Genomic DNA, 27,616 nt, shown 5'->3' on the forward strand with positions numbered 1-27,616 from the left:
CGCAATTATATCTACTGACATTGGTATTACAATTTAAACAAGGTTTAGGACAAGGTTTAGGAAACCCAAAGGTTTATAAAACAAACATTTTTCTTTATGATTTAGAAATTGGTAGTTTTCTTTGAAGTTTGTTTATTGGCTGGAGGAAACATTATGTTTGTATATGAATATCATACTATAGACAGAGAGTTCTCATAACAAGTATATAAGAGAGATTAATACAAGAGTAGCTCTGGGTTTTGTTTTTCACAGAAATTAATTCTGTTCACATTTCATAGCCGCTTTAAATGTTGAAACACAGTGAAATATCATCATCTCATTTTTTTTCTTTTGATGCAGAACTTGATGATGTTGTAAAAGCTAACAGTCTTACATCTTATCTGCTAATGTCAGCAGGTCAGCTTGATAGCTTTTGCAGGCTGGACCAAAAGCGTCTTAAAAGTTAGAAGTTAGAAGCTGTCACTTCAGTGCAGCAGTGCTGTGGGATGGAGAATCCAGATGGCAAATCCTCTAGTGAGAAGCTTTAATTCAAAACTTATATGTCAGTACACAAGTGAACGTGTGCAGAAATCCTTGAGCCTGGGCACCAGACGTGAACTATTTGCTTACTGCTAAATGGTGTATGTTGCAGCTTCATCACTCTCTATCATAGATGATTGTGGGGTTTGGTTCTCTAGTGAGTTCCAACTCTGTAGACTTTACTTATTTGCAATTATCATATGCTATGTGCAACATTTCTAATAAAGAAATATTAGAGATATATGGAAATATTTCTAATGGGACTGAAAACCACTTCGATTCCAGTTCTAAGATTTTGAAATGATTCACTTTTGTTCGATTCTGGATCCTATATTTCTATTAACATCCATTTTGCTCAAACAAATAAAGTCTCTCTTCTGCTCATTGATCAATGTAGAATGTATTTGCAATTGAGCCAGAGTTGCAATTTTTTTATTTCTAAAAAAAGTATATAATGGTTGTTTTTAGAAGGATTCAATAAAAGAACTAGATCATGGCAGTCATTAGTTTCAGGAACGAAGGAGCACTTGCTGCATACACTTTTAAAAATAAAGGTTCTTTATTGGCATTGATGATTCTAAGAACCTTTAAAGGTGTTTTTGAACAAATATGCTTGCATATATTTTAGAAACATGCCAAGTGAAAATTCTTGTTTATCTGAAAAACAATGCTAAAGTCAGATATTCTGCTTTGAAATTGTCTTTGTTTTGCTCATTTAACATGCCCAATGCCAGTTTAGCCAATTATATTTCAGCACCCTGGGTTAAATTGTTGGAAAACAGTGTACTTCATTCATTCATTCAGAAAGCTCTCAAAGAATATACTTCTGACCCAAATGCGACCTCCGCTGGACAGTAGCAGACTCCAATATGAGATGCAGATTAATTATCAATTAATATAAATACTATGAAGGTAAACATTAAGTGAGCAGGTTACATTGTAACCTCATGTCCTAACAACACGCTGACGAGATTTGCAGTGATAAGCAATTTGGCTGTTTGCATCAGACGAAACATGACAGAAATTTAAATACAGCCATTCAGATGCACAAAATATGCACCCACTCACAAAATGGTAAGGTTTATAATCTAATACATAATAAACCTCTTTAACATTATTAAATATGCTGAATCACTTTGTTGGTTTTGAGTCACAGATCTAAAATTTCAAATGGTTTATTTTATTCTCTGAGGTGAGCTATCTGCTGCTGCTTTCAGTAGTATGGCTATAAATATCATTTAAAACGACGTTCAAACTCACATTATTAGCATTTAACACTGAATAAAGCACATGAGGTGTATCTGAGGTGATTATTGTCAGTTTTCTGTTGTTCAGCTGCAAGAAGTAGAAGCCGTCTCTAATATATAACTCAAGGTATTGGTTAGGACAAAAACTCATTTTAATATGAAAATATTCCTTCTATTGTGTGCTGTTGCTTTTATATAGAACACAATTTAAATAAGTCATTAGGTTTGATAGTCAGACGTGCTCCTGTTGGTCCTCAATCTGCCAACCTGCGCTTGCGTTTGTTTTGATCCAGGAATGCAATACCTCGTTCAACCACTGGGTGTCAAACTTACGTACTCCAACTTTAAGATCAATGGAATATTTTCGTTATAAATAAAAGGTTCTTTACAGTGAAAAAGGGTTCTAGATGATAATTTTATTTAATTGTAACGAAGAAATTGTTCTTTTAAGAGCATATCTTTTGATTTTTATTTATTATTATTATTTTCTTTAGATAATAGTATGCAGCAGTTAATCAGCTGGGAATATTTTCAGTTGCTATGTAATACCATTGGACCTGCTACAGTCAATGTTTGTCAGCAAAGTTCCTTGATTGTTAATTAATTCATTCATTTTCTTTTCGACTTAATCCCTTTATTAATCTGGGGTCGCCAAAGCGGAATGACTTATCCAGCGCATGTTTTGCTCAGCGGATGCCCTTCCAGCTGCAACCCATCACTGGGAAACACCCATACACTCTCATTCACACACATACACTACGGCCAATTTTATCTTACCCAATTCATCTATACTGCATGTCTTTGGACCTGTGGGGGAAACCAGAGCACCTAGAGGAAACCCATGCGAACACAGGGAGAACATGCCACACAGACACGCCAACTAACCCAGCCGAGACTCGAATCAGTGACCTTCATGCTGTGAGGCGATCGTGCTACCCACAATTTTTAAACTTTTTAATTTCCATCAGTCTTAATGTAACTACAGAAGAGTCAAGCTTTAAATCTAAAAATTATTCAAGCTTTCTTTTTATTTTGAGTGACATGCTAATAATCTAATTCAGCGGTTCTCAACCTTTTTTGATTTGAGACCCTCTAAATCCTTTAAAAAAAGAAAAGCTAACTAGTGTATCACTCACAATTTGAGTGTTTTTCTATTACGGTGCTTTGCTAGGTGGTTCGCATGATGTTCTGTCTGGTATTTCAGTGGTTGAGTGCTTTTAGTACATTTGCACAACATAAAGATGTAAAAATGCAAGGCATTTTCTTAAAAAAAAAAAATCTTGTTTTGCACCCTGGTGTGCATCCATTAAAAACAAACCATATTTAATAAAATACACAAGAGTGTTGCCATGTATTGCATTTGCATTTCACACATTTTCACCTTCAATCAGATTAAAAATGCTGGCTTGATAGGTAAACACATTATTACTAATCATATTCAAGACATACCAAATGGTAAACAAGTACAGAAGACGCTCAGGCTTCTAATGAAATACATGTGCAACTGAATATTCATTAGGATAATATTTATTAAGAAAACATGAGTATTGAGACAGCTATGTTTGTATTTAATCTTTCAAAACAAACACTGAGCCCACAGGATCAACAAGCAGAATACTGATAAAAGCTCTCTGACAAAATCTGATGTAAAATACAAACTAAATATTCAGCACATCTTGTCACAATATACAGTGTATGAACTATCTGTTTTATAAAGAAAAACTTTTCCAATTCATATTACATTACAGCAAGCACACAAACACAGAAAACAACATGTATGTTTATTATTGGAAAAGTATAGCACATGACAGTTAGACAAAGTGAACCTGGCATATAATCTAATATATAAACATATTAGCTACAAAAGTCAAATTAAAACAGATGCAGGTTTACACAGTATCAGATCATATTCATGAACTTTAATATATACCCTCATTATATTAAGTATTTTACATATTTTGCACTGGCATCGTATTTTATTCATTTTAAACATCATATTTATTCAAGCCATTATGTTTGCATTCATAAAATACAAATGCCATAATGTTATATTTTGCCATTATACAAAGCTACTATGATTTCATGTAAAGTTAAGTAAATATATATGTCTGTCTATACATTTAGGCCCTTCCATGTCAGGCATTACAGCTCAGCACAATACCTTAACACGAAAAACATTGCTGAAAGGGTGATTTGGCAAATTGTCAATGTAGCATTAGTAGGGATGAACAGATACCACTTTTTTACAATCCGATACGAGTATTTTACTTTGTGTACTGGCATATACCGCGTACCGATTCCAATACCTCTTAGATTAGGTTTCAAAAGTGCAGTTAATTTGAAAGGAGGTTTAATTTTTTGCCTGTAGCAAGGATGAACACAAAAAATCTTTAACAGAAGGCTGTTCCAAGCTAAAAACTTACACACATTGTTGATAACCCTGTAAATCAATAGACCTTATCGTTTATTGATTACATTATATTCGCGAGTCCTGCCATCAATCCAGAGGTCAGGTAATCGAAAAGTTTAACTATATGGTTGGTTCACAGGCGGAAAAAATCACTAGTTGGTTATGCAAACTTTAACTACGTTCTCTAAAATATTTTAAGTGATTTTATCTTGACATACTGCTACAAATGCGCACACTTTCATATTCGGTTTATTCTTCAATATCGATTTGTTAATAATGTAATTTAAACAGATTGTTTAAAAGGACTAAGCTATTCATATACAATACATTTAGACATTGAAGTCAGGTAGGACAGCAAATCATGTAGTGAAATACTGTTAGCGGTATCGTTAAGTGGTTAAGTGGTACAAAGAACACTCAAAAGTACATTGAAAAACCCAGATTCTTTGGAAAAACGTGTCTGTGGCACAATTTTCACTTTGATGAAATGGTTGCTAAATGCACAATATGAATCTGGCAACATTTTTTCAGCTTGGATGTTGTATGGATTGCCATTCTTTTATTGGTGCTGTTTATTTCAATACTGTTATGCATAATATCTACATATTCACAAGCTGTGTGCAGAATAAATATCTGTTTCATCTCTGAAAATAGATAAAAGACAGGTGCTCTTTATGTCAACCTCCATCAAAATACAAGAATTTATCAGCAGTATTGTAGTAGGCACAGTGGTCTCTAATCAACAGTTTGATTTTGCTGATTAGATAAAAATGGATTTGCTGATGTAACTATTGTGTAATAAAGTAGACCAGCTTGTTAGAGGCTGTTGTAGTGTGCCAAACTTCTGAACTGAAAACAACACTTTAAATACTTCTTGGACTTGAGCGAATAGAATAGGGAGCAATACCTTGGTTCCATGACTCATGGGAGTGAGCTTTTGGGGTGTTTGAGAGTTTGGGTAAACATAACTCTTTTGTACTCAAGAGGCACATTTGTGACTGTCTTTACTGTCCTAGTTAGTGCACCTTCCACTTTAGACAGAAAGAACCAGTTCAAAGCATTATTAGATTGGGAAAGAAGAACTGAAGGTTTTGCATTGGAGCCAATGGGAGTGAGGCTTAGGAGTGAATAAGGCAGCCGCTATTGACCTTAATCTGCATGCAGTAGGGATGTAACGGTATTGTAAATACCGTCATACCGCAATATTAATTTTTTTGGATATTACCGAAGTCGCATGACTCGGTAAAACTATAGGTCTTCTGAGAAAATTTGCTCAGGCGAATGAAGCGAACGGGAGGTAGCGAAAACTATAATTCCTATCATCCCATGCTAGACCATCATCCCTTGCGGTCTGTTGTCGCTACAGATCCAGTAATGCGGAAATGGAGTGTGCTGCTAGAAGCGGGGATGAAAAAGAGCTGGAAAACTCTAAAGCGGGTGTTGTCGCCGCGCGCGTACTGAATAGCGGTGTTGTCGCGCGAGTTCTTATCAGCTGTGTTGTCGCGCGCGTACTGAATAGCGGTGTTGTCGCGCGAGTTCTTATCAGCTGTGTTGTCGCGCGCGTACTGAATAGCAGTGTTGTCAGCACACTGTTCAGATTGATGCAGACATGAGACCTCTATCTCACTCATGGTTTGTCCTCTCAAGTGGGGGAAAGACAATGCACATTGTTACCCACTGCTATCAACCTGGGCCAAGTCATATCTCTCTTGTCCCAGAAACCTCAGTCCCAAATGAGAGGGTTATTTCTGTTGCAGGGGACATTGTAAATGCCCAAAGATACCAGCTTTTACCAGATTATATTTATATGATAATTTTCCTTTAAACCCATCTCTATCTAAGTGAGTGATTAAATGTTAAATGTGATAAGTTTTCAAAAATACTAAATTGAAACTTTATTTTTTTACATGGTTTAATATTTTTTTGTTATTAAAATTGAAGTTCCTGTTTCAAAGCTTACAGATAGATGGCTAATTTGTATGTCATTGACACGTTTGGCACTTTTTTGGAGTATTTTCATAAGTTTTGTTTTTTCCTGTAAATGATTCAATAAATACCGTAACGTGACATTCATACCGAGGTATTACCGTACCGTAATAATTCTGATACCGTTACATCCCTAGCATGCAGTCATTTTTACGATTTGTTTTAGAACAGGAGTGCTCAACCCTGTTCCTGGAGATCTACCATCCTGCAGATTTCAGTTGCAACCCATATCAAACACACCTGCCTGTAATTATCCTAATGAATTGGTTCATGTGTGCTTGATCAGGGTTGGAGCTGAACTCTGTAGGAAGGCGGTTCTCCAGGAACAGGGTTAAGCACTCCTGTTTTAGAACTTCCCAATCAGTTGCCTATGGGAGAAATGACTAGAAATAATAATAAATGGCAGAAAATGGTCAAACTACTTGCTCTACAAACAAGTGTGTTCATGACTACACATATAAAGTGACTAATATATTAAGAAAATATCAGTTTGTAACATTTTTTTATCATCTAAAAATCAACGTAATTGAATAAGACTAGAAGTCTTTAGCCAAAAAGATTCCAATGGCTGTGGCCGCTCGTACGTGAAGAATAAGGTCAATAGGAGCTGTGTGAGGAGCCTCATGTCACATGCTAGAGGCAGTGGTCTTTAGGGCAAATGGAAGCAGAGGGGTTACTTTTAGTGGTATAACCCAGATGGGAGTGAAGTTTTAGAGGGGTTACAAGGCTTAGCTGGAGATATGTGGATAACTCAATCTGTATTCTCAAGATACGCTCTAACATATGATGCTAGATGATGCAGCCTTTTGTGTCCTTGTTAGTGTGCCAGCTTTTTTTAAATGTGGGTAGAGGAACATTTTTCCAAGGAGCCTTGGTTGTAAACCAGGTATATATAGATTATAAGCAGTCAGAGTTTTAGAGCCTCATGCACTCCCATAGCTGAGAGTCGCCGGTTGATGTTTCTATAACGGCAGCGCAGCAGGTCTTTGTATGTTGAACGTAGGTCTCGGTTGAAGAAGGCGTAGATGAAAGGGTTCATGAGTGAGTTGGTGTAGCCCAGCCACAGCAGTACTCTTTCCAGCCAGACGGGGGCACAATTACAGAGCAGCCCACAAATGAACGGTCGTGCTGTGGTGAAGAGGAAAAACGGCAACCAGCAGAATGAGAAAACCCCCATGATCACTCCGAGGGTGGTTGCTGCCTTCTGCTCACGCCTGAAAATCGATGCGCTCCGCCGTTCACGATTCAACAAGCAGGAGAGGGTAGAAAACTCCTCGGAAGTTGCACCATTCTTCATCCCATGCATGCAGAACCCATCTACAGTGGCCAAAGCTGGTTCGGGACAGGCCAACTGAATTGGAGGGAGTGAAGTGAAATTGTGTTTGGCCCCACTTCTGCGGGCAGCTTTGAAAATCTTGTAATACATGAAAAGCATGACCACCATAGGGATGTAGAAGGCCACAGCTGTAGAGTAGAGGGTGTAGCCCACATCCTGACTGATCAGACAAACTCCCGCAGTGTTGACGTTATGTGCCCAGCCGCAGAATGGCGGCAGAGTGATGGATGCCGACACCAACCAGACGCCAACTATCATCTTGGCCATCAGCTGTCCGTTCTGTCTCGCAGGGTAGGTCAGAGGACGAGTGATTCCAAGGTATCTGCGGAAATAGAGGATAACACAGTTAATGAGGTCAATCAAAGGATGAGTTTAATGTTTTGACAGCATTCCTCGAAACGACTGAACCCAAGCATCTCACATCTGCCCCACAATGTGCCAGAAATGGCTCAGAATACCTCAAAAGCACCAGAGCTGAGAGATTCCTACAGACCTGAATTGAACAAACTAAGTGAAAAAGACAATGGCACTGCTAGGAATACTGTGCCTGTACAGGTTTCCACTTTCGGCCCTCGCAGTGAACATTGTGTTCTGGAGTATGTCCTTAATAAAGATTCCCAAAGCACCCAAAACAATAGGCAAAAGGTACCTGAATGACTTATTACTTCTTACAAGATTATGAAGTGCACATCTAATAAGGGCTATACTGTATATAGTTTCAGCATCAATATCGCTAGAGTAGGTGTGCATCTGCATAGTCACATCACAGGATCTGCAATGTTAAGATGGGATTATATTTGACCGCAACAGCTGAAGACACTCATGATTTTTGGAGTAATTGCAATGATTATATAATCCATCAGAAAGCAAAAAAGAAGGTCATCTTCAAATGCGTTTATAGTGTATCCAAAAAAGGATTACTTGTTCAGATACTATCAGTCTTATTTTATTTTATTTGTACAAAGTGCAAAAATGTGCTCAGCGCATGTGTGAAAATCAACAAAACATTGTTAAAAGCCAATGAAACTAAGCACAAGATCCTCCTTATTTAAATTGCTCATTTTAACCATAAAGTTACCAAAAAGTTTAGCATTTGAATGTGTTTTAAGACTTGCGACTGTGTGAGCAGTTCAAGACAGTTTAAAGCATTTAGCCACAAGAAATTCTAATGTTTGCAACTTTAAGAAAGATCATTTGTGTTTATGTAAATACAACAATAGTGTTCATTTCAATTGATTATTTAATTTGTTTTCCTGAATATTGCTCTAGACAACCGTACTGTTTATTTCACTCGTATCTTTGCTCTACTGTATTTATCAATGCTTGTGATTGGTTTACTATATTTTATGCAGAATCATCCCAATCAATGAAAAATTATAATTTCTGACCAAATAGAGCTATTCATTTCATCTGATAAAATTCTACTCAATATTGCAATATACACTCACCGGCCACATTATTAGGTAACTGCTCGTTAATGCAAATTTCTAATCAGCCAATCACATGGTAGCTACTCAATGCATTTAGGCATGTAGGCATGTTTAAGACGATCTCCTGCAGTTCAAACTGAGCATCAGAATGGGCTAGATAGGCGACAGTGAATGTTGCATGGTTGTTGGTGCCAGACGGTCTGCTCTGAGTATTTCAGAAACTGCTTTCATGCACAACCATTTCTAGAATGGTCTGAAAAAGAGAAAATATTCAGTGACGGCAGTTCTGTGAGCACAAATGCCTTGTTGATGCCTGAGATCAGAGGAGAAGGGCCAGACTGGTTTGAGCTGGTATGATAGAAAGGCTGGTTTGAACTGGTTTGATAGAAACAACCGAGATATAAAGAAGAGCATCTCTGAACGCACAACACGTCGAACCTTGAGGCAGTTGGGCTAGAGCAGCAGAGCACTCCTGTCAGCTAAGAACAGTAATCTGTAGCTGCAGTTCACTCAGGCTCACCAAATTTTGACAATAAAAGAGTGGAAAAATGTTGTCTGGTCTGATGAGTCTCTATTTCTGCTGTGACATTCGGATGGTATGGTCAGAATTTGGCATCAACAACATGAAGGCATGAATTTATCCTGTCATGTTTCAATGGTTCATGGCTGCTGGTGTTAGTGTAATGGTGTGGGATATTTTCCTAGCATACATTTTGGGCTGATTAGTACCAATTGAGCATTGTGTCAACACCACAGCCTACCTGAGTATTGTTGCTGACCATGTCCATCCCTTTAGTACCACAGTGTACCCAATGTCTGATGGCTACTTCCAGCAGAACAAAAAGCCATTTCATAAAGCGCGAATCATCCCAGACTGGTTCCTTGAACATGAATTCATTGCATTCAAATGGCCTCCACAGTCACCAGACCTCTATCCTATAGGGCACCTTTGTAAGGGGATGGAATGGGAAATTTGCAGTGCAGCCGACAAATGTGTAGTAACTGCATGATGCTATCGTGTCAATATGTACCAAAATCTCTGAGGAATATTACCAATACCATGTTGAATCTATGCCATGAGGGATTAAGGCAGTTCTGAAGGTGAAAGGGGGATCCAACCAGTACTTTTAAGTCTACCTAATAAAGTGGCCGGTGATTATACAGAAATTGTAATATCACAATGTCAGCTTTTCCCAATATCATGCATCTAGTTAACACTTTACTCTTTAATAAAAAGAAGGAAGAGGTGCAGAATGACATGGTAAGCCAGATGACAATGCTGATATGGCTGTTGTGTATCCAGATAACCTTTGTGAAGTTTGTTCGTTTCCAGATGTGTAGTAGTACCTGCTTATCATGAGATTTCAGTCACTCCACCAGATTGGTTTACATATAAGAAACATATTTGATTGAGTTCTCTCACTCAGTCAGTTGTCAGTTTCTTATGAATGCACTCAACATCATGGTAAAAAAAAACTATTCTCAGTGCGCTTTAAACTTGCATTGAGATGTTGAGTGTGATGCTTTGTCAAAAAGTTTCTGACAGCATTAGCATATTCACTCTGGATGGCTTCAAAAGCTTTCAGAAGAGAACTCCCATAATTATGAATATGTAATGTTTGCATTAGCAGTCTTTCATGCTGCATCTTTCTCTTCTCCATCCTGTTATGGAGGTTATAGAAACCCTTGGGCATAATGATACGGACTGATCTCATTTTCCACATTATGCTGAGATTGAAATGCATCTAGAAAACTGACATTTAAGTTGGAGCTGTGGCTTGGTGAGTGTTTTGATCCAACACATTGAGCCTTTTGGTGCTCATCTGGATGGCATATGAATTTGTTAAATAAATTATCTGCAGATTCCTCACAAACTCCTCAAAATATGCACTTTCACAGCAGTGATCCTTTCCAAAGGCTAACTAAAGGTTCTATAAGTCTAAATTTTGAATTGAACGTACGTTGGCTTCTCTATACCTGCTAAAGCACAAGGTCTCTATTCCCTGCCCACCTCTAAAAATAAAAGCGTTCATTTCACGCATGAGAATTCCTCTGATCCAGGACAGGCTTAGAGGCACACTTACTGAACCGGACTCTTAAAGTAGTTAAAACATTTCATACACCTACATAGAAACTACAAATTAATTGCTGGACCATGAACCCATTGACATTTACATAACCCTATTTAAGATATCACAATTATTTACTGTCAATTAAAATATATTTAAGACTGTAGCCAACAGGTTTTGAATACAGACACACAGAGAATACATCCAAACACAATCATTTTCTCAACTTTTTGAAAGAAATGTATAAGACTGACTGATCAAAAATATCATAAAACAATAATGAAATAGAAAAATATGTGTGAATATAATTCCAAATTTTATATTTTAATAAATATGAAATTTCAGCATCATGCCATTGTACAAAACTGCCTGCCTTTTGTTATGTTATTTAACCTATTATTTTTATGCAACAGTTAAGTTGCATGTTATTTTGCTATGCAAAGAAAAGGAAATAATCTATTTTTGGCATGTTGATTTATGTGAAATCGTCAATATAGGTCTTTATAATCATCTATTGGGCTGCACGGTGGCACAGTGGGTAGCATGTTCACCTCACAGCAAGAAGGTCTCTGGTTCAAGCTTCGGCTGGGTCAGTTGGCATATCTGTGTGGAGTTTGCATGTTCTCTTCGTGTTTGTGTGGGTTTCCTCCAGGTGCTCTGGCTTCCCCCACAAGTCCAAAGACATGCGGTACAGGTGAATTGGGTAGGCTAAATTGTCCGTGATGTGTGTGGGTGGGTGTATATGAATGTTTCCCTGTGGTGGGCTGTAGCTGGAAGGGCATCCGCTGTGTAAAACATGCTGGATAAGTTGGCGGTTCATACCTCTGTGGTGACTCCAGATTAATAAAGGACTAAGCTGAAAAGGAAATGAATGAATAAATAATCCTCTATTTTTAAATGATTGCTCTTTTTTTGCTTTGGGTGTGCTATTCTAAGAACTGTTCAAACTTTTATGAAGTTTTTTAAATAAAATCAGTTGTTCACTGTGTAAAAATATAAAATTTTGAAATATTTATCAGCTAATATATCGGTTATCGGCCTACAAATCTAAAGATTTATCGGTTATCAATATCGGTCCATAAATCTTTATCGGCGCATTACTACTTGCAAGCACTGCAGCCAAACAATGTATACTTCAAAAATGGAAGTCTGAGTACCCCCCTGAGAAAAAAACACTAGATCAATGAGGTTGTATCTTACAGTACCCCTGAGAAAAGATTGTATTTTGTCAGAAAAAAAGCCCAGAGCCCAATGATTCTATTTGGGGCCCTTTTCTTGACACATTACCTTTGTTAGTCTTTTAAAATTTATTATTTCGTATAATTAGTTTTGCTAGACTTTTTTGTTGTTGTTGTTGTTCTTACTATCTCTTATTTTATATTATTGTTTTAATTCAATGTTTTATCATACTTGTAAATGTAATTTATTTGTTCAACATTTCTGGACATTAATTGTTTTTTGTTTATTATTACCATCAACCATTTCAACTATCTTTATGTAACATCAAAATAAGAAATGTTTAGATAAAATTTGTGACATCTATACCTTGTATGGATGTGGGGTGGCGGGGTGGGTTGTATTTGTATTTTTCCTTTTTTTTGTTATTTTAATTTTTCTTTTGCTTATTGTTAAAAAGTGTCCTGATACTATTTGTATTCTTATATTCTACATAATGTTATGTATTTTGTCAATAAACATTCATTCATTCATTCATTTTCTTTTCAACTTAGTCCCTTTATTAATCCCGGGTCGCCACAATGGAATAAACCGCCAACTTATCCAGCACATTTTTACGCAGCGGATGTCCTTCCAGCTGGAACCCATCTCTGGGAAACATCCACACACACTAATTTTTAACCTACCCAATTCACCTGTACCGCATGTCTTTGGACTGTGGGGGAAACTGGAGCACCTGGAGGAAACCCACACGAACGCAGGGAGAACATGTAAACTCCACACAGAAACACCAACTGACACAGCCGAGGCACGAACCAGCGACCTTCTTGCTGTGAGGCGATAGCACTACCTACTGCGCCAGTGCATCGCCGTCAATAAACATAATTATAAAAAAAAATGCATAAAAATATATTAAATTACTCTAACTGAAATCAAAATGATAAAAATAATAATATTATTATTATTCATTCATTTATTTTCATTCATCCCTTATTTATCAGGGGTTGCACAGCGCAATGAACCGCCAACATTTCCAGCATATGTTTTACGTAGGGGATGCCCTTTCAGCTGCAACCCAGTACTGGGAAACACCCTTACACTCTCGCATACTACAACCAGTTTAGTTCATCCAATTCACCTAAACCGCATGTCTTCGGGCTGTGGGGGAAACAGGAGCACCCTGCAGAAACCCAAATTGGGAGAACATTAACAATGATTCTAATTACAATCGATATTGAAAGTTTAATATGACTTTTTAAGTTCATTTGCTTAATTAACTGTTGTGTACACTCAATATTAGTGATTGTTTATTTAGCAAGCATCATTCATGATATCCCGATATCTGAAAGCCTCTTCGTACACTGTGATCTCAAGCAGAGTAAATCAGCAGGGTTGCTGGGCATCTTTTGATGTTGAGTACCGTCTACACTTGAGTTTGCTCTCTGTGCCCCTGTAAGACTGGATAAGGAACAGCACACTTGCACAAGCCACTCAGAAAATAGGAAATAACATCTGGATAAAAAAAAAAAACAGTATAAGTGGAAATGGAGATGAACTATGCAGTCTGGGCACTTCTCAAGATTAGGCAGATGCTGCCAGTGGCAGGTCCATCAAACCAGTGGAAGTTATTGTGACTGTCAGTGAGTCAGATTCATTTGAGAAACAGAAGCAAAGGGTATGATAAAAAGAAAGCAAACTAACCAGACAGAACCAATGGTTATCAGCTGTTGAATTTGCTGTCGGAAAGTCAAGTAAAATGCCTGTGGATGGTGTTTTAAAGGAATGATTCATTCAAAAAAATGTAAATTAGCTGGTATTCAGGGTGTCAGCGGGGTCTTAAAAAGTATTAACAGTTGATAAATCAATGTAGAGAAATTTCATGCAATTTGCAAGGTATTCAATTTTATATAAGTTTTGATTATACAATGTATGGTTGTATGCTAAAGTTTGCCTGAATTAAATTTGCCAATATCAGGATGGTGTGTAGTTTATGAAATCAATAAAATCCTACTAAATTTGACGTCATGCTGATTTGTTTACTGCAGTAACCAAGGCAACACCATTATTTCTAGAGTTCTATAGGCGCCGACCTGCTGAATTAGCTAGATTTAATAGATTTGTATTCAGTATATGAATAAAGTTAAAATCTTGCCAGTGTTTCTGTTTGGTTTTAAGGTCTTAATATGTATGGAAAAGTCTTTAAATAGGTCTTAAAAGATATTGAATTTTACTCTCTGTTTCCTCTATATACTCTCCTGTAAATACCTCTGTATTTCATTTACCCTCAGACCATCTAAGATGTAGTGACTTTTTATCACTTTACACTTGCAGCATTAACAGGGGAACTACTTGAATTGTTGAAGCACTAGTGTGGTAGTACTACTGGTAGGCTCAGAAGGCTGCTATCATTCATCCCTATGGTTAATCAGCTATATTAATAGAGAATACTCCAGATCCAGATCTGTTTTTACATTACTGTGATGGTTGGGGTTAGGGTTGGGGTAGGGGTAGACTAATAAAATACCATTAATAGGAAATTTAATAAATAATATAAAAATTCTTGTTAACTTCCAGCCGTAGCCATATGTGATCTATAGCTGATCAACTATGTGGATGAATAATAACAGCCTTCTGATCCAACCAGTAGGTGCAGAATGGCCTATATCTATTAGCTGATAACCACTGAATACGCCCAATCAATCGAGTGATAACATTCGAATCAGCTGTGATATTAGAATTAAGCTTATTAAGTAATACCCAAAAATTGTTTATCTTTTTTATAGAGTTTTTAATTGTTTATAAGTTTCTAGACCACCAGCAAAGGTGAGAATATCACTCTGTTCGGCCAGCAAAAGGGCTCATATTTCTCAAATATTTCTCAATATTTTATTTGGCAATATATTTTAGCAAAATACTTTCATACTTTTAAAAAAACAGCATTATCGCTTCAGTGAAAAAACTTTGCTCCTCTGCTTGCCGAACAGATTGATGTGCTGTTTTCAGGTTTCAGTTTGAGGTTTGAAAGTTTAAAGAAAACATTGTTTACTGAAATGCATGCTGTCAACACTGTACAGACATGCATCATAGTCAGTGGTAAATTTCAGATGAATTGTTCAAGGTAAGTTTCTTCTTGGTGATGCGCATGAGCACTGAATATCTTTTAAAGTAGGCCTGGGCGATTTGACCTAAATCAAAATTTCGATTAATTAAACATTTTAACTCTTTAATTACAATTTTATTTATTTATTTATTTATTTATTTATTTATTTATTTATTGCCTTCATGGTTCCCTGACAGGTTTTGTACAGTAAATATGCTCACATAATACAAGTGTGAGATTTCTGAATGAAGGGCGCATCACTTGATTTTAAAACAATTGAAGGAAACAGACACCATTTTCTATGATTATTTATTGAACATCAATGTTGAACAACTGAAATTAAAGCACACATTGCCTAAAACCAACTGTTACTGTGTTATTATAAAAAAGTAAAAGTAAGTAATTCTTTAGGAAACAAAATATATTATTTTCATTGTTTTTCATATTAAAAGTAAAAGTACAAACTCTTGTATATTCTGTAAATAACATTTTAAACAGTGCATTTCTTACATTTTCTGTAAACAAATATTTTAATTTAAATGATAATTTCAATGTAATGGAAAATATGCCGTCTCAAGGCATTTCTGGCGCAGCTAACAATCATTGTCAATGTAGTGCAAAGTAACACAAAAGTAACAAACAGAGCAGGGTCACGTGACTCCACACGCGGTAATGTAAGTAATTGTCAATATCGATTACTTTTCAATTAATCTCCCTACGTTGAAGCCCTGCAGCTCACATCTTAGTATTTGTTGAATCTGCATATATGAAGTATAAAATGTTATTGCACACTGAATCCCGAAATTCATTCATTCATTCAATCATTTTCTTTTTGGCTTAGTCACACTATTAATCATGGGTCGCTACAGCAGAATAAACCACCAACTGATCCAGCACATGTTTTTACATAGTGGATGCCCTTCCAGCCACAACCCAACACTCGGAAACATACACTCTTGCATTCACACACTTACACTAGGGCCAATTTAGCTTATTCAATTCCCCTATAGCGCATGTCTTTGGTCTGTGGGGAAACTATAACACCCAGAGGAAACCCACGTGGACACGGGAAGAGCATGCAAACTCCACACTCCACTGCCGACAGAGACCTTCTTGCTGTGAGGCAATTGTGGTACACACACTGCACCACTGTGACCCCCTTTAATCTGAATTTTTCATCTGTAATTAATTTTAACACATTTCTTGAATAAAAAAAAAAATAAAAATAATTTAAATTGCCAAAATGAGAGTTCTGGGGTTAAAAAAAAGAGCTTTAGTTGATTGGTTGATTGATAAAAATAGGAAAAAATGCTATTGGCGCTTTAGAGTCAATAAAACATATAGAGACAAAAAGATTAATAAATGTAAATCCTGGCCATATAATGAGGTCTTAATAAAAATCGGTCTGAGCAAATTTCTATTATTTTCAGTAAACATTTTTTCTTTAAACTTTCAAACTCAAACCTGAAAACTTGAAAACTTATTTATTATTTGAACCACTAAATTACAGCTTAAGTGAAATATAAAAAGATGTTCCAAAATGTCACAAGCATTGAGTAATATCATGCAACACAGATATACTTCTTAAATCATGCAACACAGAAATACTTCTTTGCTTCATATCAAAATAATGCTGTTATTCACATGGTTGCTGATTGGTTTGGTTCACGGCTTGTGATGCTAACAGAAATAATAAATCCATATAAAAATATGAATGTGTAAAATACTTTCTGTAACAAGTACAACTAAAAAGCGTTCAGACACTAATAACACAGTTATAATGCTCCTTGCAGGCAACAAAGCAGCTCAGTTGGTTTTAGAGTGTAGTTATCAGGGCATAAATCATCAAACAAAAGCAAAAAAGCAGATCAAAGCAAAGTTGAAGGTCCAAACATGACAGGACTGTTTTGTGTGGTAATATGTTGATGAGGCATATCACTGAATTTGCACCTCATCATTCAACTCTGTAATAAAAGGCCCTCTTGAACTATCAAATATACCAGAGCTAATTATTCTGAGAGAACTGCAGTAGGTCAAAACAAAGGAAATGACAAATATTGTCCAGGAGCACCATTAGAGAAATGTACTTTCAGTATCAACTGAATTCAAACTCATTTTTTAATAGATTTGTTAAGAGTTCTAATCAAATAAACCCCTCAAATCAAATAATGAATTACCTATCAATATGGGATCTGTTATGTCTCTTGCGTTTTATGAATTGGGGGACAAAATATAAAAAATATGTAGTATATGAAGTATATTTAATGATATATTTGATATATACTATACTGATTGGAGCTCACATCAAGTATGATATGCTTTAAGGGATAGTTCACCCAAAATATTTGTATTTACTCACCCTCAAGTGGATTATGAATTTCTTTTTTATAGATATTTTAAAAATGTTGGAAGCAAACAATCTTTGTCATCCATATACAGTAGCAGGAAAATACGGCTGTGGATATCAGTGGTTTCCAACATTCTTCCAATTATCTTCTTTTGTGTTCAGCAAAAGGAAGAAACCGGTTTGAAACAAGTGAAGGGTCACTAAACGATGACAGATTTTCATTGTGGCCTGAACTAGACCTTTATCTTCTTCAAATTGAAACTCTGTCCTATCGCTTTTCCACAATTCTACTCTTAACAGTGTCTGAAATGTTGTATTATGTTTGTCTTGTGTTTATTTGCCTCTTTAGGATGAATCATTGCTCTTTGGATAAAAGCATCTGCTATGTGAGTATCGATATATATATATTGTACCTATTTGGTCTATTTTTCTCAGTTTAAATGGACTGAAGGTTGTTGGGGCATGTTAAAAATCGAGCTTTTATTGAAAAGAAAATTTTTATTGAAAACACAATATCTCCAAACGACGCACAGAGGCCTTGGTTGAGTGGTATTTGTTATTCAAGCGTTCACCTTCTGAAAGAAGTATTAAAGTTTCGTAAATGATGACTTCAAGTTGTAGAAAGAACTTTTTACAAAGCTTCAAAAGTCCTTAAAAGAGAATATTTCTGCAGCCATCTAAAATCCTTGAATTATTTATCTTCAGTGCTTGCAAAATGTGCTATTCACTGTATAATTTTAAAGGTTAGCGAAGTAGTCCCATCTTTTTTTTTTTTTCGAGCTGTGCATCTCTTATTGCCTTGCAATGTTAGTCACCCAGGAAACAAAGTGTTTATGGAAGAATTGTTTTAAACGGAGAGAATTTGCAGAGCTCCAGCAGATGATGGAACATCTTAAAAGGTCATTGGATGATAATGTTTTTTTAAAGACTATTAGGAATAGTGCTCCTACAAATAAAAATGTGTTTAAAATAATAAATCATTAATTATTTACATTTATTACAGATTTAACATGCAATAAAAATGCACTGCAAGCAATTTTTCAGTTATTTCACCTCAATGCGTCTAAATTTACATATCATTGGAAACGGGTGGATTTAAAGGGCTCCTATTTTACCCCTTTTTCAAGATTTAAGATAAGTGTTTTGTGTCTCCAGAATGTGTCTATAAAGTTTCAGTTTAAAAAAAAGCCCATCAGATTATTTATTATATCTTTCAGAATGTTGGAATTTTCTACTCTGAACACAATGTAGCTGTTTTTGTTAACTGTGCCTTTAATGGTGGTTCTCTCCGTCCACTGTTCCCACATCCCTGTCAGCGTGCCTTAATCTCCACCTTAGCTGCATCAAATAAACAGCACAGTGACAGACATGAAATGAGCAGATCTCCCCTAACATTTGTGAGAAATACTACAGTAAGTACTTTCCCAATGATTATTTGATGTATTTGTTGTGGAGTTAATTTAAGCCTTTCTGCAACGATGAGTCACACACAAAGTTGTTACAAAGTTCACACACATAAACAGTTTTTGCATGGTAAATGTGACAGGATACACATTAATATCCACTGCTGTATGGATATCCATTATGTTAATGTACAAAATAAACCTGATTTAACATCCACAAACCTAGATTGAAGCGTCTTCTTTTATACTGACATGCGTGTAAAACCACTGTAATTCATTACAAACATGCACTGTTTTAAAAACGTTTTAAACTTGTAAAACTCCTTCTTGAGGTGCTGCTGATCACAGAGAACTGAACGGATCTTTCAATCGCAGATGCTTTGCGCCTGTCCTGTCTTGTTGATATGATTATACACGTTACTACGGAGACATGTTAATATGCGGATGTCAATCAAATTGGTGGGTGGGGAAACCGCATTCCTATGTCACATTGCGGTCGGCCTCAAAATGGGAGGGATTTGGATCCTATTTTAACGTCAGGAAATTTTTTTAATTGGATGTTTGAGCTGAAAATAAATTGCAGTTAAATACCTTAAAATCCCTTAGGGGCATTCTTTGTCTCCAGAATTCACACCAATTATGTGTTTTTTTACAGCATTTTTATAAAAGTGGCTTTAATACGTAATTTAACACACTGAGTTCTAGTCCTAACTTAAGCTAAACCTTGTTTGTGAAACTGGACCATAGTGTTTCTATCACCCCAGTATGACAGTGGACACACTATACCTATACGCAGTTCTGTCCAAACAGCTTACAAAAGCTGATTTTCATCATAGGTGTCCTTTAACCGAAAAGCAAGGTAAAATAGCCACTTAGTGCCCCGGAAAATTTGAGGGCCCCCAATAAATACCTTGAAGAAGTACAAATTATGCCTATATTAGCTGTGTGAATGTTCAGATACACAAAGTTGGGTAAATGCTTAGCTTGGGTAAGATTATTTAGGGAGTGTATTTAGTGGCAAAGATTTCCATTTCTTTTTCTCATTTTTATTTCCTTTAGTTAGTTTAGAGGGGATCTTGTGTTCTAGCTTGTTGGTTTTGTTTAGATTTTTGATTTGGCGCCACTCTAGTTGCTTTCCCTCACCTCTAACTGATCATTTCTATTTATTTTCACTTGCATTGTAAATAGCTCATACATGCCTTCCTTTTGTTGGCTTTATCCTTTTCCTTATAGGCGAATAAACATTTGTTTGTTCTTGTTTATTTCCGTCCATTTTATTCAGTAGTAATATGTAGTCATTTTTTAAATGTTGTATTTGTTTTCCCTAGACACCTTATTAAATCCTAACAATAATGATTTTCTATCATATTTGTATAAGTTTTATTGTAATTATTACATCAGTGCAAATTTGTCCCCCACCCTTAATCATGCAACAGTCAAGCAGTCACATCAGATGAAGATTTAGTTTTAAAAACAAAAATGTAGAAAAGGAGATCAAGTGGTATAGAAAAAAGACAACCAAATAAATAAATAAAAAATACAAAAGGTGCGTATTAGAACTGTTGAGCCCCAAAATTACTAAACCTGTCACTGAATGAAAAACTGAATTGTTGGTTGAAGGCATTGGATGCATGTTGATGTTGGCCCAGTGCTCATCATGAGACCTGTGATAGATTGAATCTAACTATTTAATTGAATTACTGAGACTGAGCAGGGAGTTTCAGAGTGCAGTGCTCACCTCCTGGGCTTCCAGCTCAGAACTTTATCAAAGAGCTCCATCAAAACTGCATGCACTCCAGGAAACAGCTTCAAAGTCTACTTCATCCAGCCTCAAATGACGCTCAGTTTATTTATTTATAGTTTATCTAGTACTTTTGGAATAAACTGATATATCCTTGTGTATTTTCTTGAAAAAAGTATTAATAAACATTATGCACTGCTTAACAGAGAGCGGGAGAGCTGTTAAAGGTTGTATTTTAGTAGCTACAAAATGTGGAGTCAAAAGTGCAATTACATAAATGCTTCATTTAGATTTGTGCATTGACACCTGGAACTCTTGAAATTGTCTAAAATTAGGATTTATGATTTATAGACTTGAGTAAGACATCATTTTTGTTTCATTATTTGGATTCCTGATGAAATTTTTTTCCAAACTGAAAATAACAGTGTTTGTCATTTAGAGCATTTTCAAAAAAAATAACATTTTATAGACAACAAAAAAATAACTCTTTACCTTTGCAAGAGTTTAAAGAATCATTCATCACAAAAATATTCATACCAATTGTGAATTTGTAGGACAAAAATGCTCTAAATTACAATATTTTATTTGTGGAAGAGTGTAAGCAGACCTTTATAGAATGAAACATATATATATATATATATATATATATATATATATATATATATATATATATATATATATATATATATATATATATATATATATATATAATTTATAACAAATAAACACACACATAAACTGCATTTAAAGATATATTTTGGTAGTTTTGGTTAAAGACCATTTAAATAAAGACATTTTCATGTAAAGTACAGGTAAAAAGTTTACGGTCAGTTGTTTTTAATTTATTAATCGTCAATGCGGCATTTAATAAATGTAAAAAAATTGTTAAATATCTATTAAATGTGTATTTATTACTTATTGTATGTAGTTTCAAATGAAAATATTATTTCAGTCATTGTTGCTTTTATTACTATTACCATAGATAATAATAATAATAACAGTAATAATTAATATTAGAGTCATTTCTGATGGATCATTTGACTCTGAAGACTGAAGTATAATGCAGCTGAAAATTCATTAAAATCATTGGAATAAATTAATAAATTAAATTATAAACTACTTGAACACACTGTAAAACCCAACAGTCAACTTTATCAAGTGAAATGAGTGTAGTAAACTCAAAATGTACTGAAAGTTAATTCTACTCATTTGAAAAGAGTTTTGAACTCAGTGTTAAAGGTAATAAGTTAATTAAATACCTCATTACTTCAACTTAAATAGAGTAGGTTCACAGTACTCGTACAGATTAGTTTACTCAAATGGTTTGTAGCTTTCGGTTACCTCAAACAGTTTGAGTTGCCTTAACTTATTGGGCTTTACAGTACTCAGTTGGTTGGAGTTCTCGTTGTTTATTGGGTTTTACTGTGCTCAAATTCCTTTACTGAAATGGATTAAGTTCACAGTACTCATTAGAATTAGTTTTTAAACTTAAATGGTTTGTTGCATTCATTCATTCATTCATTCATTTTCTTGTCTGCTTAGTCCCTTTATTAATCTGGAGTCACCACAGCAGAATGAACCGTCAACTTATCCATCACATTTTTACACAGTGGATACCCTTCCAGCCGCAACCCATCTCTGGGAAACATCCACACACACATTCACACACACACACTCATACGCTATGTACAATTTAGCCTACCCAATTCACCTGTACCGCATGTCTTTGGACTGTGGGGGGAAACGGAGCACCCGGAGGAAACCCACGCGAACGCAGGGAGAACATGCAAACTCCACACAGAAACGCCAGCTGAGCTGAGGATCGAACCAGCGACCTTCTTGCTGTGAGGCGACAGCACTACCTACTGCACCACTGAGTCGGCTTTGTTGCAATTGGTTTTACTCAAATGGTTTGAGTTACCTTAACCTTTTGAGTTTTACAGTGCAGTTATTTGTTCAATAACATTGCACATTTTTTTCATTACACAATTTTTTGTTCTGTATTTTTGATTAAATAAATGCATATATATTTAAACGATTGAACAACCCATGTTGACAAGAACAATTTTGAAAAACATTTGATTCACTTCAAATGTTGACTGCATATTTGTGTCATGAAATTACCAACAAGCAAGCATGGTATAATTAGGCATTATAAAATGTATTGTTTGTTGAATAATGAATATGGACAAAAAAACATAACTATAAAATGTCCTCGTTTGCATAAAACAGATCTAAATATGCTAAATTAAATTAAAATTCTCTTCACAGCCCTAAAAGAATGTTCTTGAACTTTTAAACTTACCTATCCACACTGATCACACACAGTGTCATTATTGATGCTGTGCAGCACATGACATCCATCCCAATAAAGATGTTGCAGAAGACCTCTCCAAACAGCCAGACTCCTCCAGTCAGGTCGGTCACAATGGCAAAGGGCATCACGGCCACAGCCACTGAGAGGTCAGCAATGGCCAGAGACACCAGCAGATAGTTAGACGGCTGTCTGAGCTTTTTCACCACACAAACCGCGATCACAACCAGCGTGTTTCCCATGACAGTGACCGCAGTGATGGAGCTGAGCATCAGCCCGACGATCACAGTCTTGGTCAAGTCCGGATCCAGAGTCCGCTGCTCCCCACAGGAACCATTGCTTCTGGGCTCCGCTGTGGTTAATGCAGTGGGGAAAAACTCTGTTGACCCATTGAAAATGGCAATTTCGGTCTCTCTGGAAGCCAAAACCAATTCGGCGCCATGTGTCGTGAACATTACTGAGTTGTTGATATTTTCAACGTGAACAAATATTCCGCGCGCTTGAAGTGGAGAGGGAGCGTCATGATGATGATGATGATGAGCTTTCTGAGTGCAGATCTGAGCTCCACAAGAGCCAAACACAGGAGAAACTCCGCTCTCTCACACTAGAAACACTGAACACACACACACACACACATACACTTTCTCTCAGAGTGAACCCACACACCTTCCAAAATAAAACAACGTTTAGGCTGGTAGCTTAATTAATGTAGCCTGATAAACAGAACCTTTTTAAGGGGAACTAAATGCTGGCATAGAATGACTCTAATTTAAAACATGTGCATTTTGATGAAAACTGCATAACGCTCCTGAAAAAACAAACAAACAATAGAAATCATTATGAAATTTGTAATGGTATTGATGGTTATTAAAATGGACATGTAAACTGTTTGTGTTGCCTTCTATTTGGGCATTTTAAAAGCAATGCAAGCTATACAATATGGTTTAATGACATTTGCATAGAAACCTATAAAATGTTCAGTGATGGGTTCTTTTTTTCCAGCAGAGGCATATAGGTTACTTCCACTTCTGGTTTTATAACAGCTTTCAGTTCTGTTTTCAGCTTCGATAAAACGTCAGCTTAGTTATTTTTGTTGCATGGCAACGTTCGGTCACATCAGATGTTATGTAGCCTATTCTTTGAATTTATATTAGCCTATTATATGATCTATCTATCTATCTATCTATCTATCTATCTATCTATCTATCTATCTATCTATCTATCTATCTATCTATCTATCTATCTATCTATCTATCTATCTATCTATCTATCTATCTATCTATCTATCTATCTATCTATCTATCTATCTATCTATCTATCTATCTATCTATCTATCTATCTAAGCTGTTCAAGTTATCAATAATAATATTAATATAGCTTTATTTTATATTATATAATGTGTTATTTATTATCATCAACTATTATTAAAATATACAATTTTATGATTAATAATATTGTAATTATATTACATATATATATACAATTATATATATAATATATATATAATATAATATATATAATAATATATACAATATATATATAATTATCGTTATTGTTTTAAATAAGTTGTAATGTAATTGTTTGTCATTATTGTTAAAATGGCTGTTGTTTTTATTAATATAACTATTTTTTATCTATTCTAATGGATACAATTGTTATAAACGCAATATCTTCTAATTATTTAGTATCATTATTATTTACAAAGGCTATGTAACGAAGCACACTTTTGTCATCTCTCTCACCTGGCTCATATTTTGTATTGTTCATAAACAGTCGAATACAGTACAAGGCCGCCCTCTGGCGAGAAATCTTGGCTTCACCAAATTAGTTGGGCCTATTATTGAGCAATGTGAACAATAGGAAATATACAACCAGTCTGTTGGATGGTTATTTTCTTGACTTTTAAAATGCACTCTACTATCTTCATTTTATTATTATTTATTTATAGAAATGTATGACTTGCTACACTGAAAAAAAAATGATTCACTGGATTTGCAATTTTTTTTCATTGGATTTTCTCCATTTTTTTAAGGTGTTTGCAAACAATTTGTATGGGCTGAATTTAATATGGGTCCATATACATTGTTTGCAATCACTAACCTTAAAAAAAACTTTGTTTGCATTGTTTGCAATCACTAACCTTAAAACTTCACTGTCTTGTTTCTGCTAAAAAAAAAAAAAAAAGTTTCTCTGCATGAATTTCAGCATAAAAATCAGCAAAGTGCTCATCTTTTTCCATGCTGAGGTTTTTATTATGTAGTAAAACATGAGTTTAGACCAGGGGTGCCAAAACTTTTTCCTATGAAAGGCCAAAAAACAAATATCATTGAGAGCCGTAGGCCGAAAGTAAATATATCAAACTAAATTACATCAAAGTTGCCATGAGTCATTTTATAGTTTATTTTTATAGTGTTTCAAAGTAAATATAAAACATTACTTAAAATTATATTAAAATGCAGTATAACTTTTTATATTATATCAAACAATCACATTTATAACACAGAGGAGTTAAACTTTGAATACACTAGTCAAACAGACTCTGCCTTTGACTTGATTTGCTCACCAAAGTCTCTGCATTGTCAGATGACAATATGTACATTTAAACAAAATCTGATTCATTTACAGCATTTAATTGAAACATTCCATTCTTTTAATAATAAAACAAACAAAGGGTTACATTGAGTTTGAATTGACAATCTCGAAACCATTCATTCTCCCAAATTTTCTCAGATGGGATGGCGGGACAAATCAAAGGTTACAATGGGCCAACTTTGGCCCATGGGCCCTATTTTGGGCATCTCTTGTTTAGACCTTACATTTACTGTGATAAGCGTCATGGTGGCACAATGCGTAGCATGATCACCTCACAGCAAGAAGGTCACTGGCTCGAGCCCCGGCTGGGTTAGTTGGCATTTCTCTGTAAAGTTTGCATGTTCTCCCCGTGTTTGTGTGGGTTTCCTCTGGTTGCTCCGGTTTCCCCCACAGTCCAAAGACATAGGGGTGTATATAAATTGAGAAAACTAAATTGGCCGTAGTGTATGTGTGTGAATGCAAGAGTGTATGGGTGTTTCCCAGCGTTACGTAAAAGGATTGGTCGTTTATTCAGCTGTGGCCACCCCAGATTAGAAAAGGGACTAAGCTGAAAAGAAAATGAATGAATAAATGAATTTACTGTGATCTGCATATCACTATTGGGCAAAACCATTTTTTTTTCAGCGTAACAAATTACAAGAGTAGGTCAGCAACCACGTTTATTGATACAGGTTACAAGGTAATCAACAAATGAAAAAAAAGGACAATTCTCAAATTGACCACTAGATGACAATGCTGGACTACTGCTTATGGATTTTGTGTCCTCTCACTTCTCAATTCTAACATTTTCTAATTGTGTAAAACACATTTTTATTTTTAATGTAGCTTTTAGAGCAAGTCAAGTTTACAAACCACAGAGAACTAAAACAAAGACTTTTTTTTAGTTCAATCAATAGATCAATATTCTGGATTTCTTAGATTATTCTCAATTCAAAAGTTTCCCTGCTTGTGTAGAACCACATTTATTTTCTCTTTTAGCATAAAGAAATAGCCTAGTTTGGTTTATAACCTAGTGAACATTAAAGAATCAGGCTCCTCAATTTGACCACTAGGTGACAATGCTTGATTACAGTTTATGAATCCTCTAACTTACCATTCACTATTCTGACCTTCTCCTGCTTGGGCTTCTGTATATCGTGGTGTTCGGATGATTATTATGATTATTTGTAACCATGCACAACTCGCCTAGATATCCTATTCATGTTAAAGACTACACTACCCACAAATGTGCGTGCTGAGCACAGGCCGCCATATTGTAGGAAATCCGTTTGCACTATGGATTAGAGTTTAATCCGCAAGAAGGGAGTCAGGGCGACTCAGTGGATCGAGCAAGAAAGCGGAAAGACAAACATGAATTTGAGCGTTACAGTAAAAACAAATTGAAAACATTTTAGTATTAAAGAGCCGCTGTGATCGCTTTACAAAAACTGCCAAAATCTCGAGCGAGAGCCTTTTTATTGTCGCGCGCCTTAGGCACCCCCGCCTCTCTTTCCTCATACAGATGAAGTACGAGTCATTTTCGGGAATCGGTTCTTTTGGACAGTTCATTTTCAAGGTTCGGAGCTACAACAAATTTATCGATTCTTTTACGTCATGGCGTTATTGCGTCACTGACGTGGCAACGTAAACTAAAAGCTACTTTACATATTTTTGACATTTGCATTAATTATGTAAATAAATGCAAAAACGTACCTTTCTAGTACAACTTTTTACTATAATGGTAAAGTTTCATATGCGTAAAAATGGACTGGATCAAAGCCAAATTTTGTTCATTTCCTTTAAGAGACTGCGCTACTGCACAAGTTTGAGAACATTGTTAATTAAACAGCAAAGATGTGTAATAATCCTAAAGAATATGATATTTTTAATTACTGAATGTTTTTATGTACAATATGGCATATCAGTTTGTATATTACTATATAATTCTGTTTTTGTTGTTAAAAAAT

The 27,616-nt window shown here is 35.5% G+C and overlaps 1 protein-coding gene across 4 annotated transcripts; it reads right to left on the reverse strand.

Annotated features, from left to right (window-relative positions):
- Positions 1-3,279: 3,279 nt before the first annotated feature.
- htr7b (5-hydroxytryptamine (serotonin) receptor 7b) lies at positions 3,280-27,180 on the reverse strand. Of its 4 annotated transcripts, none has more exons than XM_087269635.1 (5): positions 26,764-27,180; positions 23,070-23,691; positions 6,594-7,820; positions 5,689-6,345; positions 3,282-5,633 (listed from the first exon to the last, which is right to left on the reverse strand). In XM_087269635.1, the coding sequence occupies exons 2-3, from the start codon at positions 23,531-23,533 to the stop codon at positions 7,070-7,072; spliced, it is 1,215 nt and encodes a 404-aa protein (XP_087125761.1). In that variant the 5' UTR covers positions 23,534-23,691; positions 26,764-27,180; the 3' UTR covers positions 3,282-5,633; positions 5,689-6,345; positions 6,594-7,069.
- Positions 27,181-27,616: the final 436 nt, after the last annotated feature.

Source organism: Danio rerio, chromosome 10 (assembly GCF_052040795.2).
Source record: "Danio rerio strain M-AB ecotype USA chromosome 10, GRCz13ab, whole genome shotgun sequence".
NCBI lineage: Eukaryota > Metazoa > Chordata > Actinopteri > Cypriniformes > Danionidae > Danio > Danio rerio.

Coding starts and splice junctions, on each gene's coding strand:
- htr7b (XM_087269635.1), bottom strand. CDS start 23,533: ATGTTCACGACACATGGCGCCGAATTGGTTTTGGCTTCCAGAGAGACC. Junction 7,821..23,069: donor TGTGTGATCAGTGTGGATAG/GTAAGTTTAAAA, acceptor CTATTTCCGCAG/ATACCTTGGAATCACTCGTC.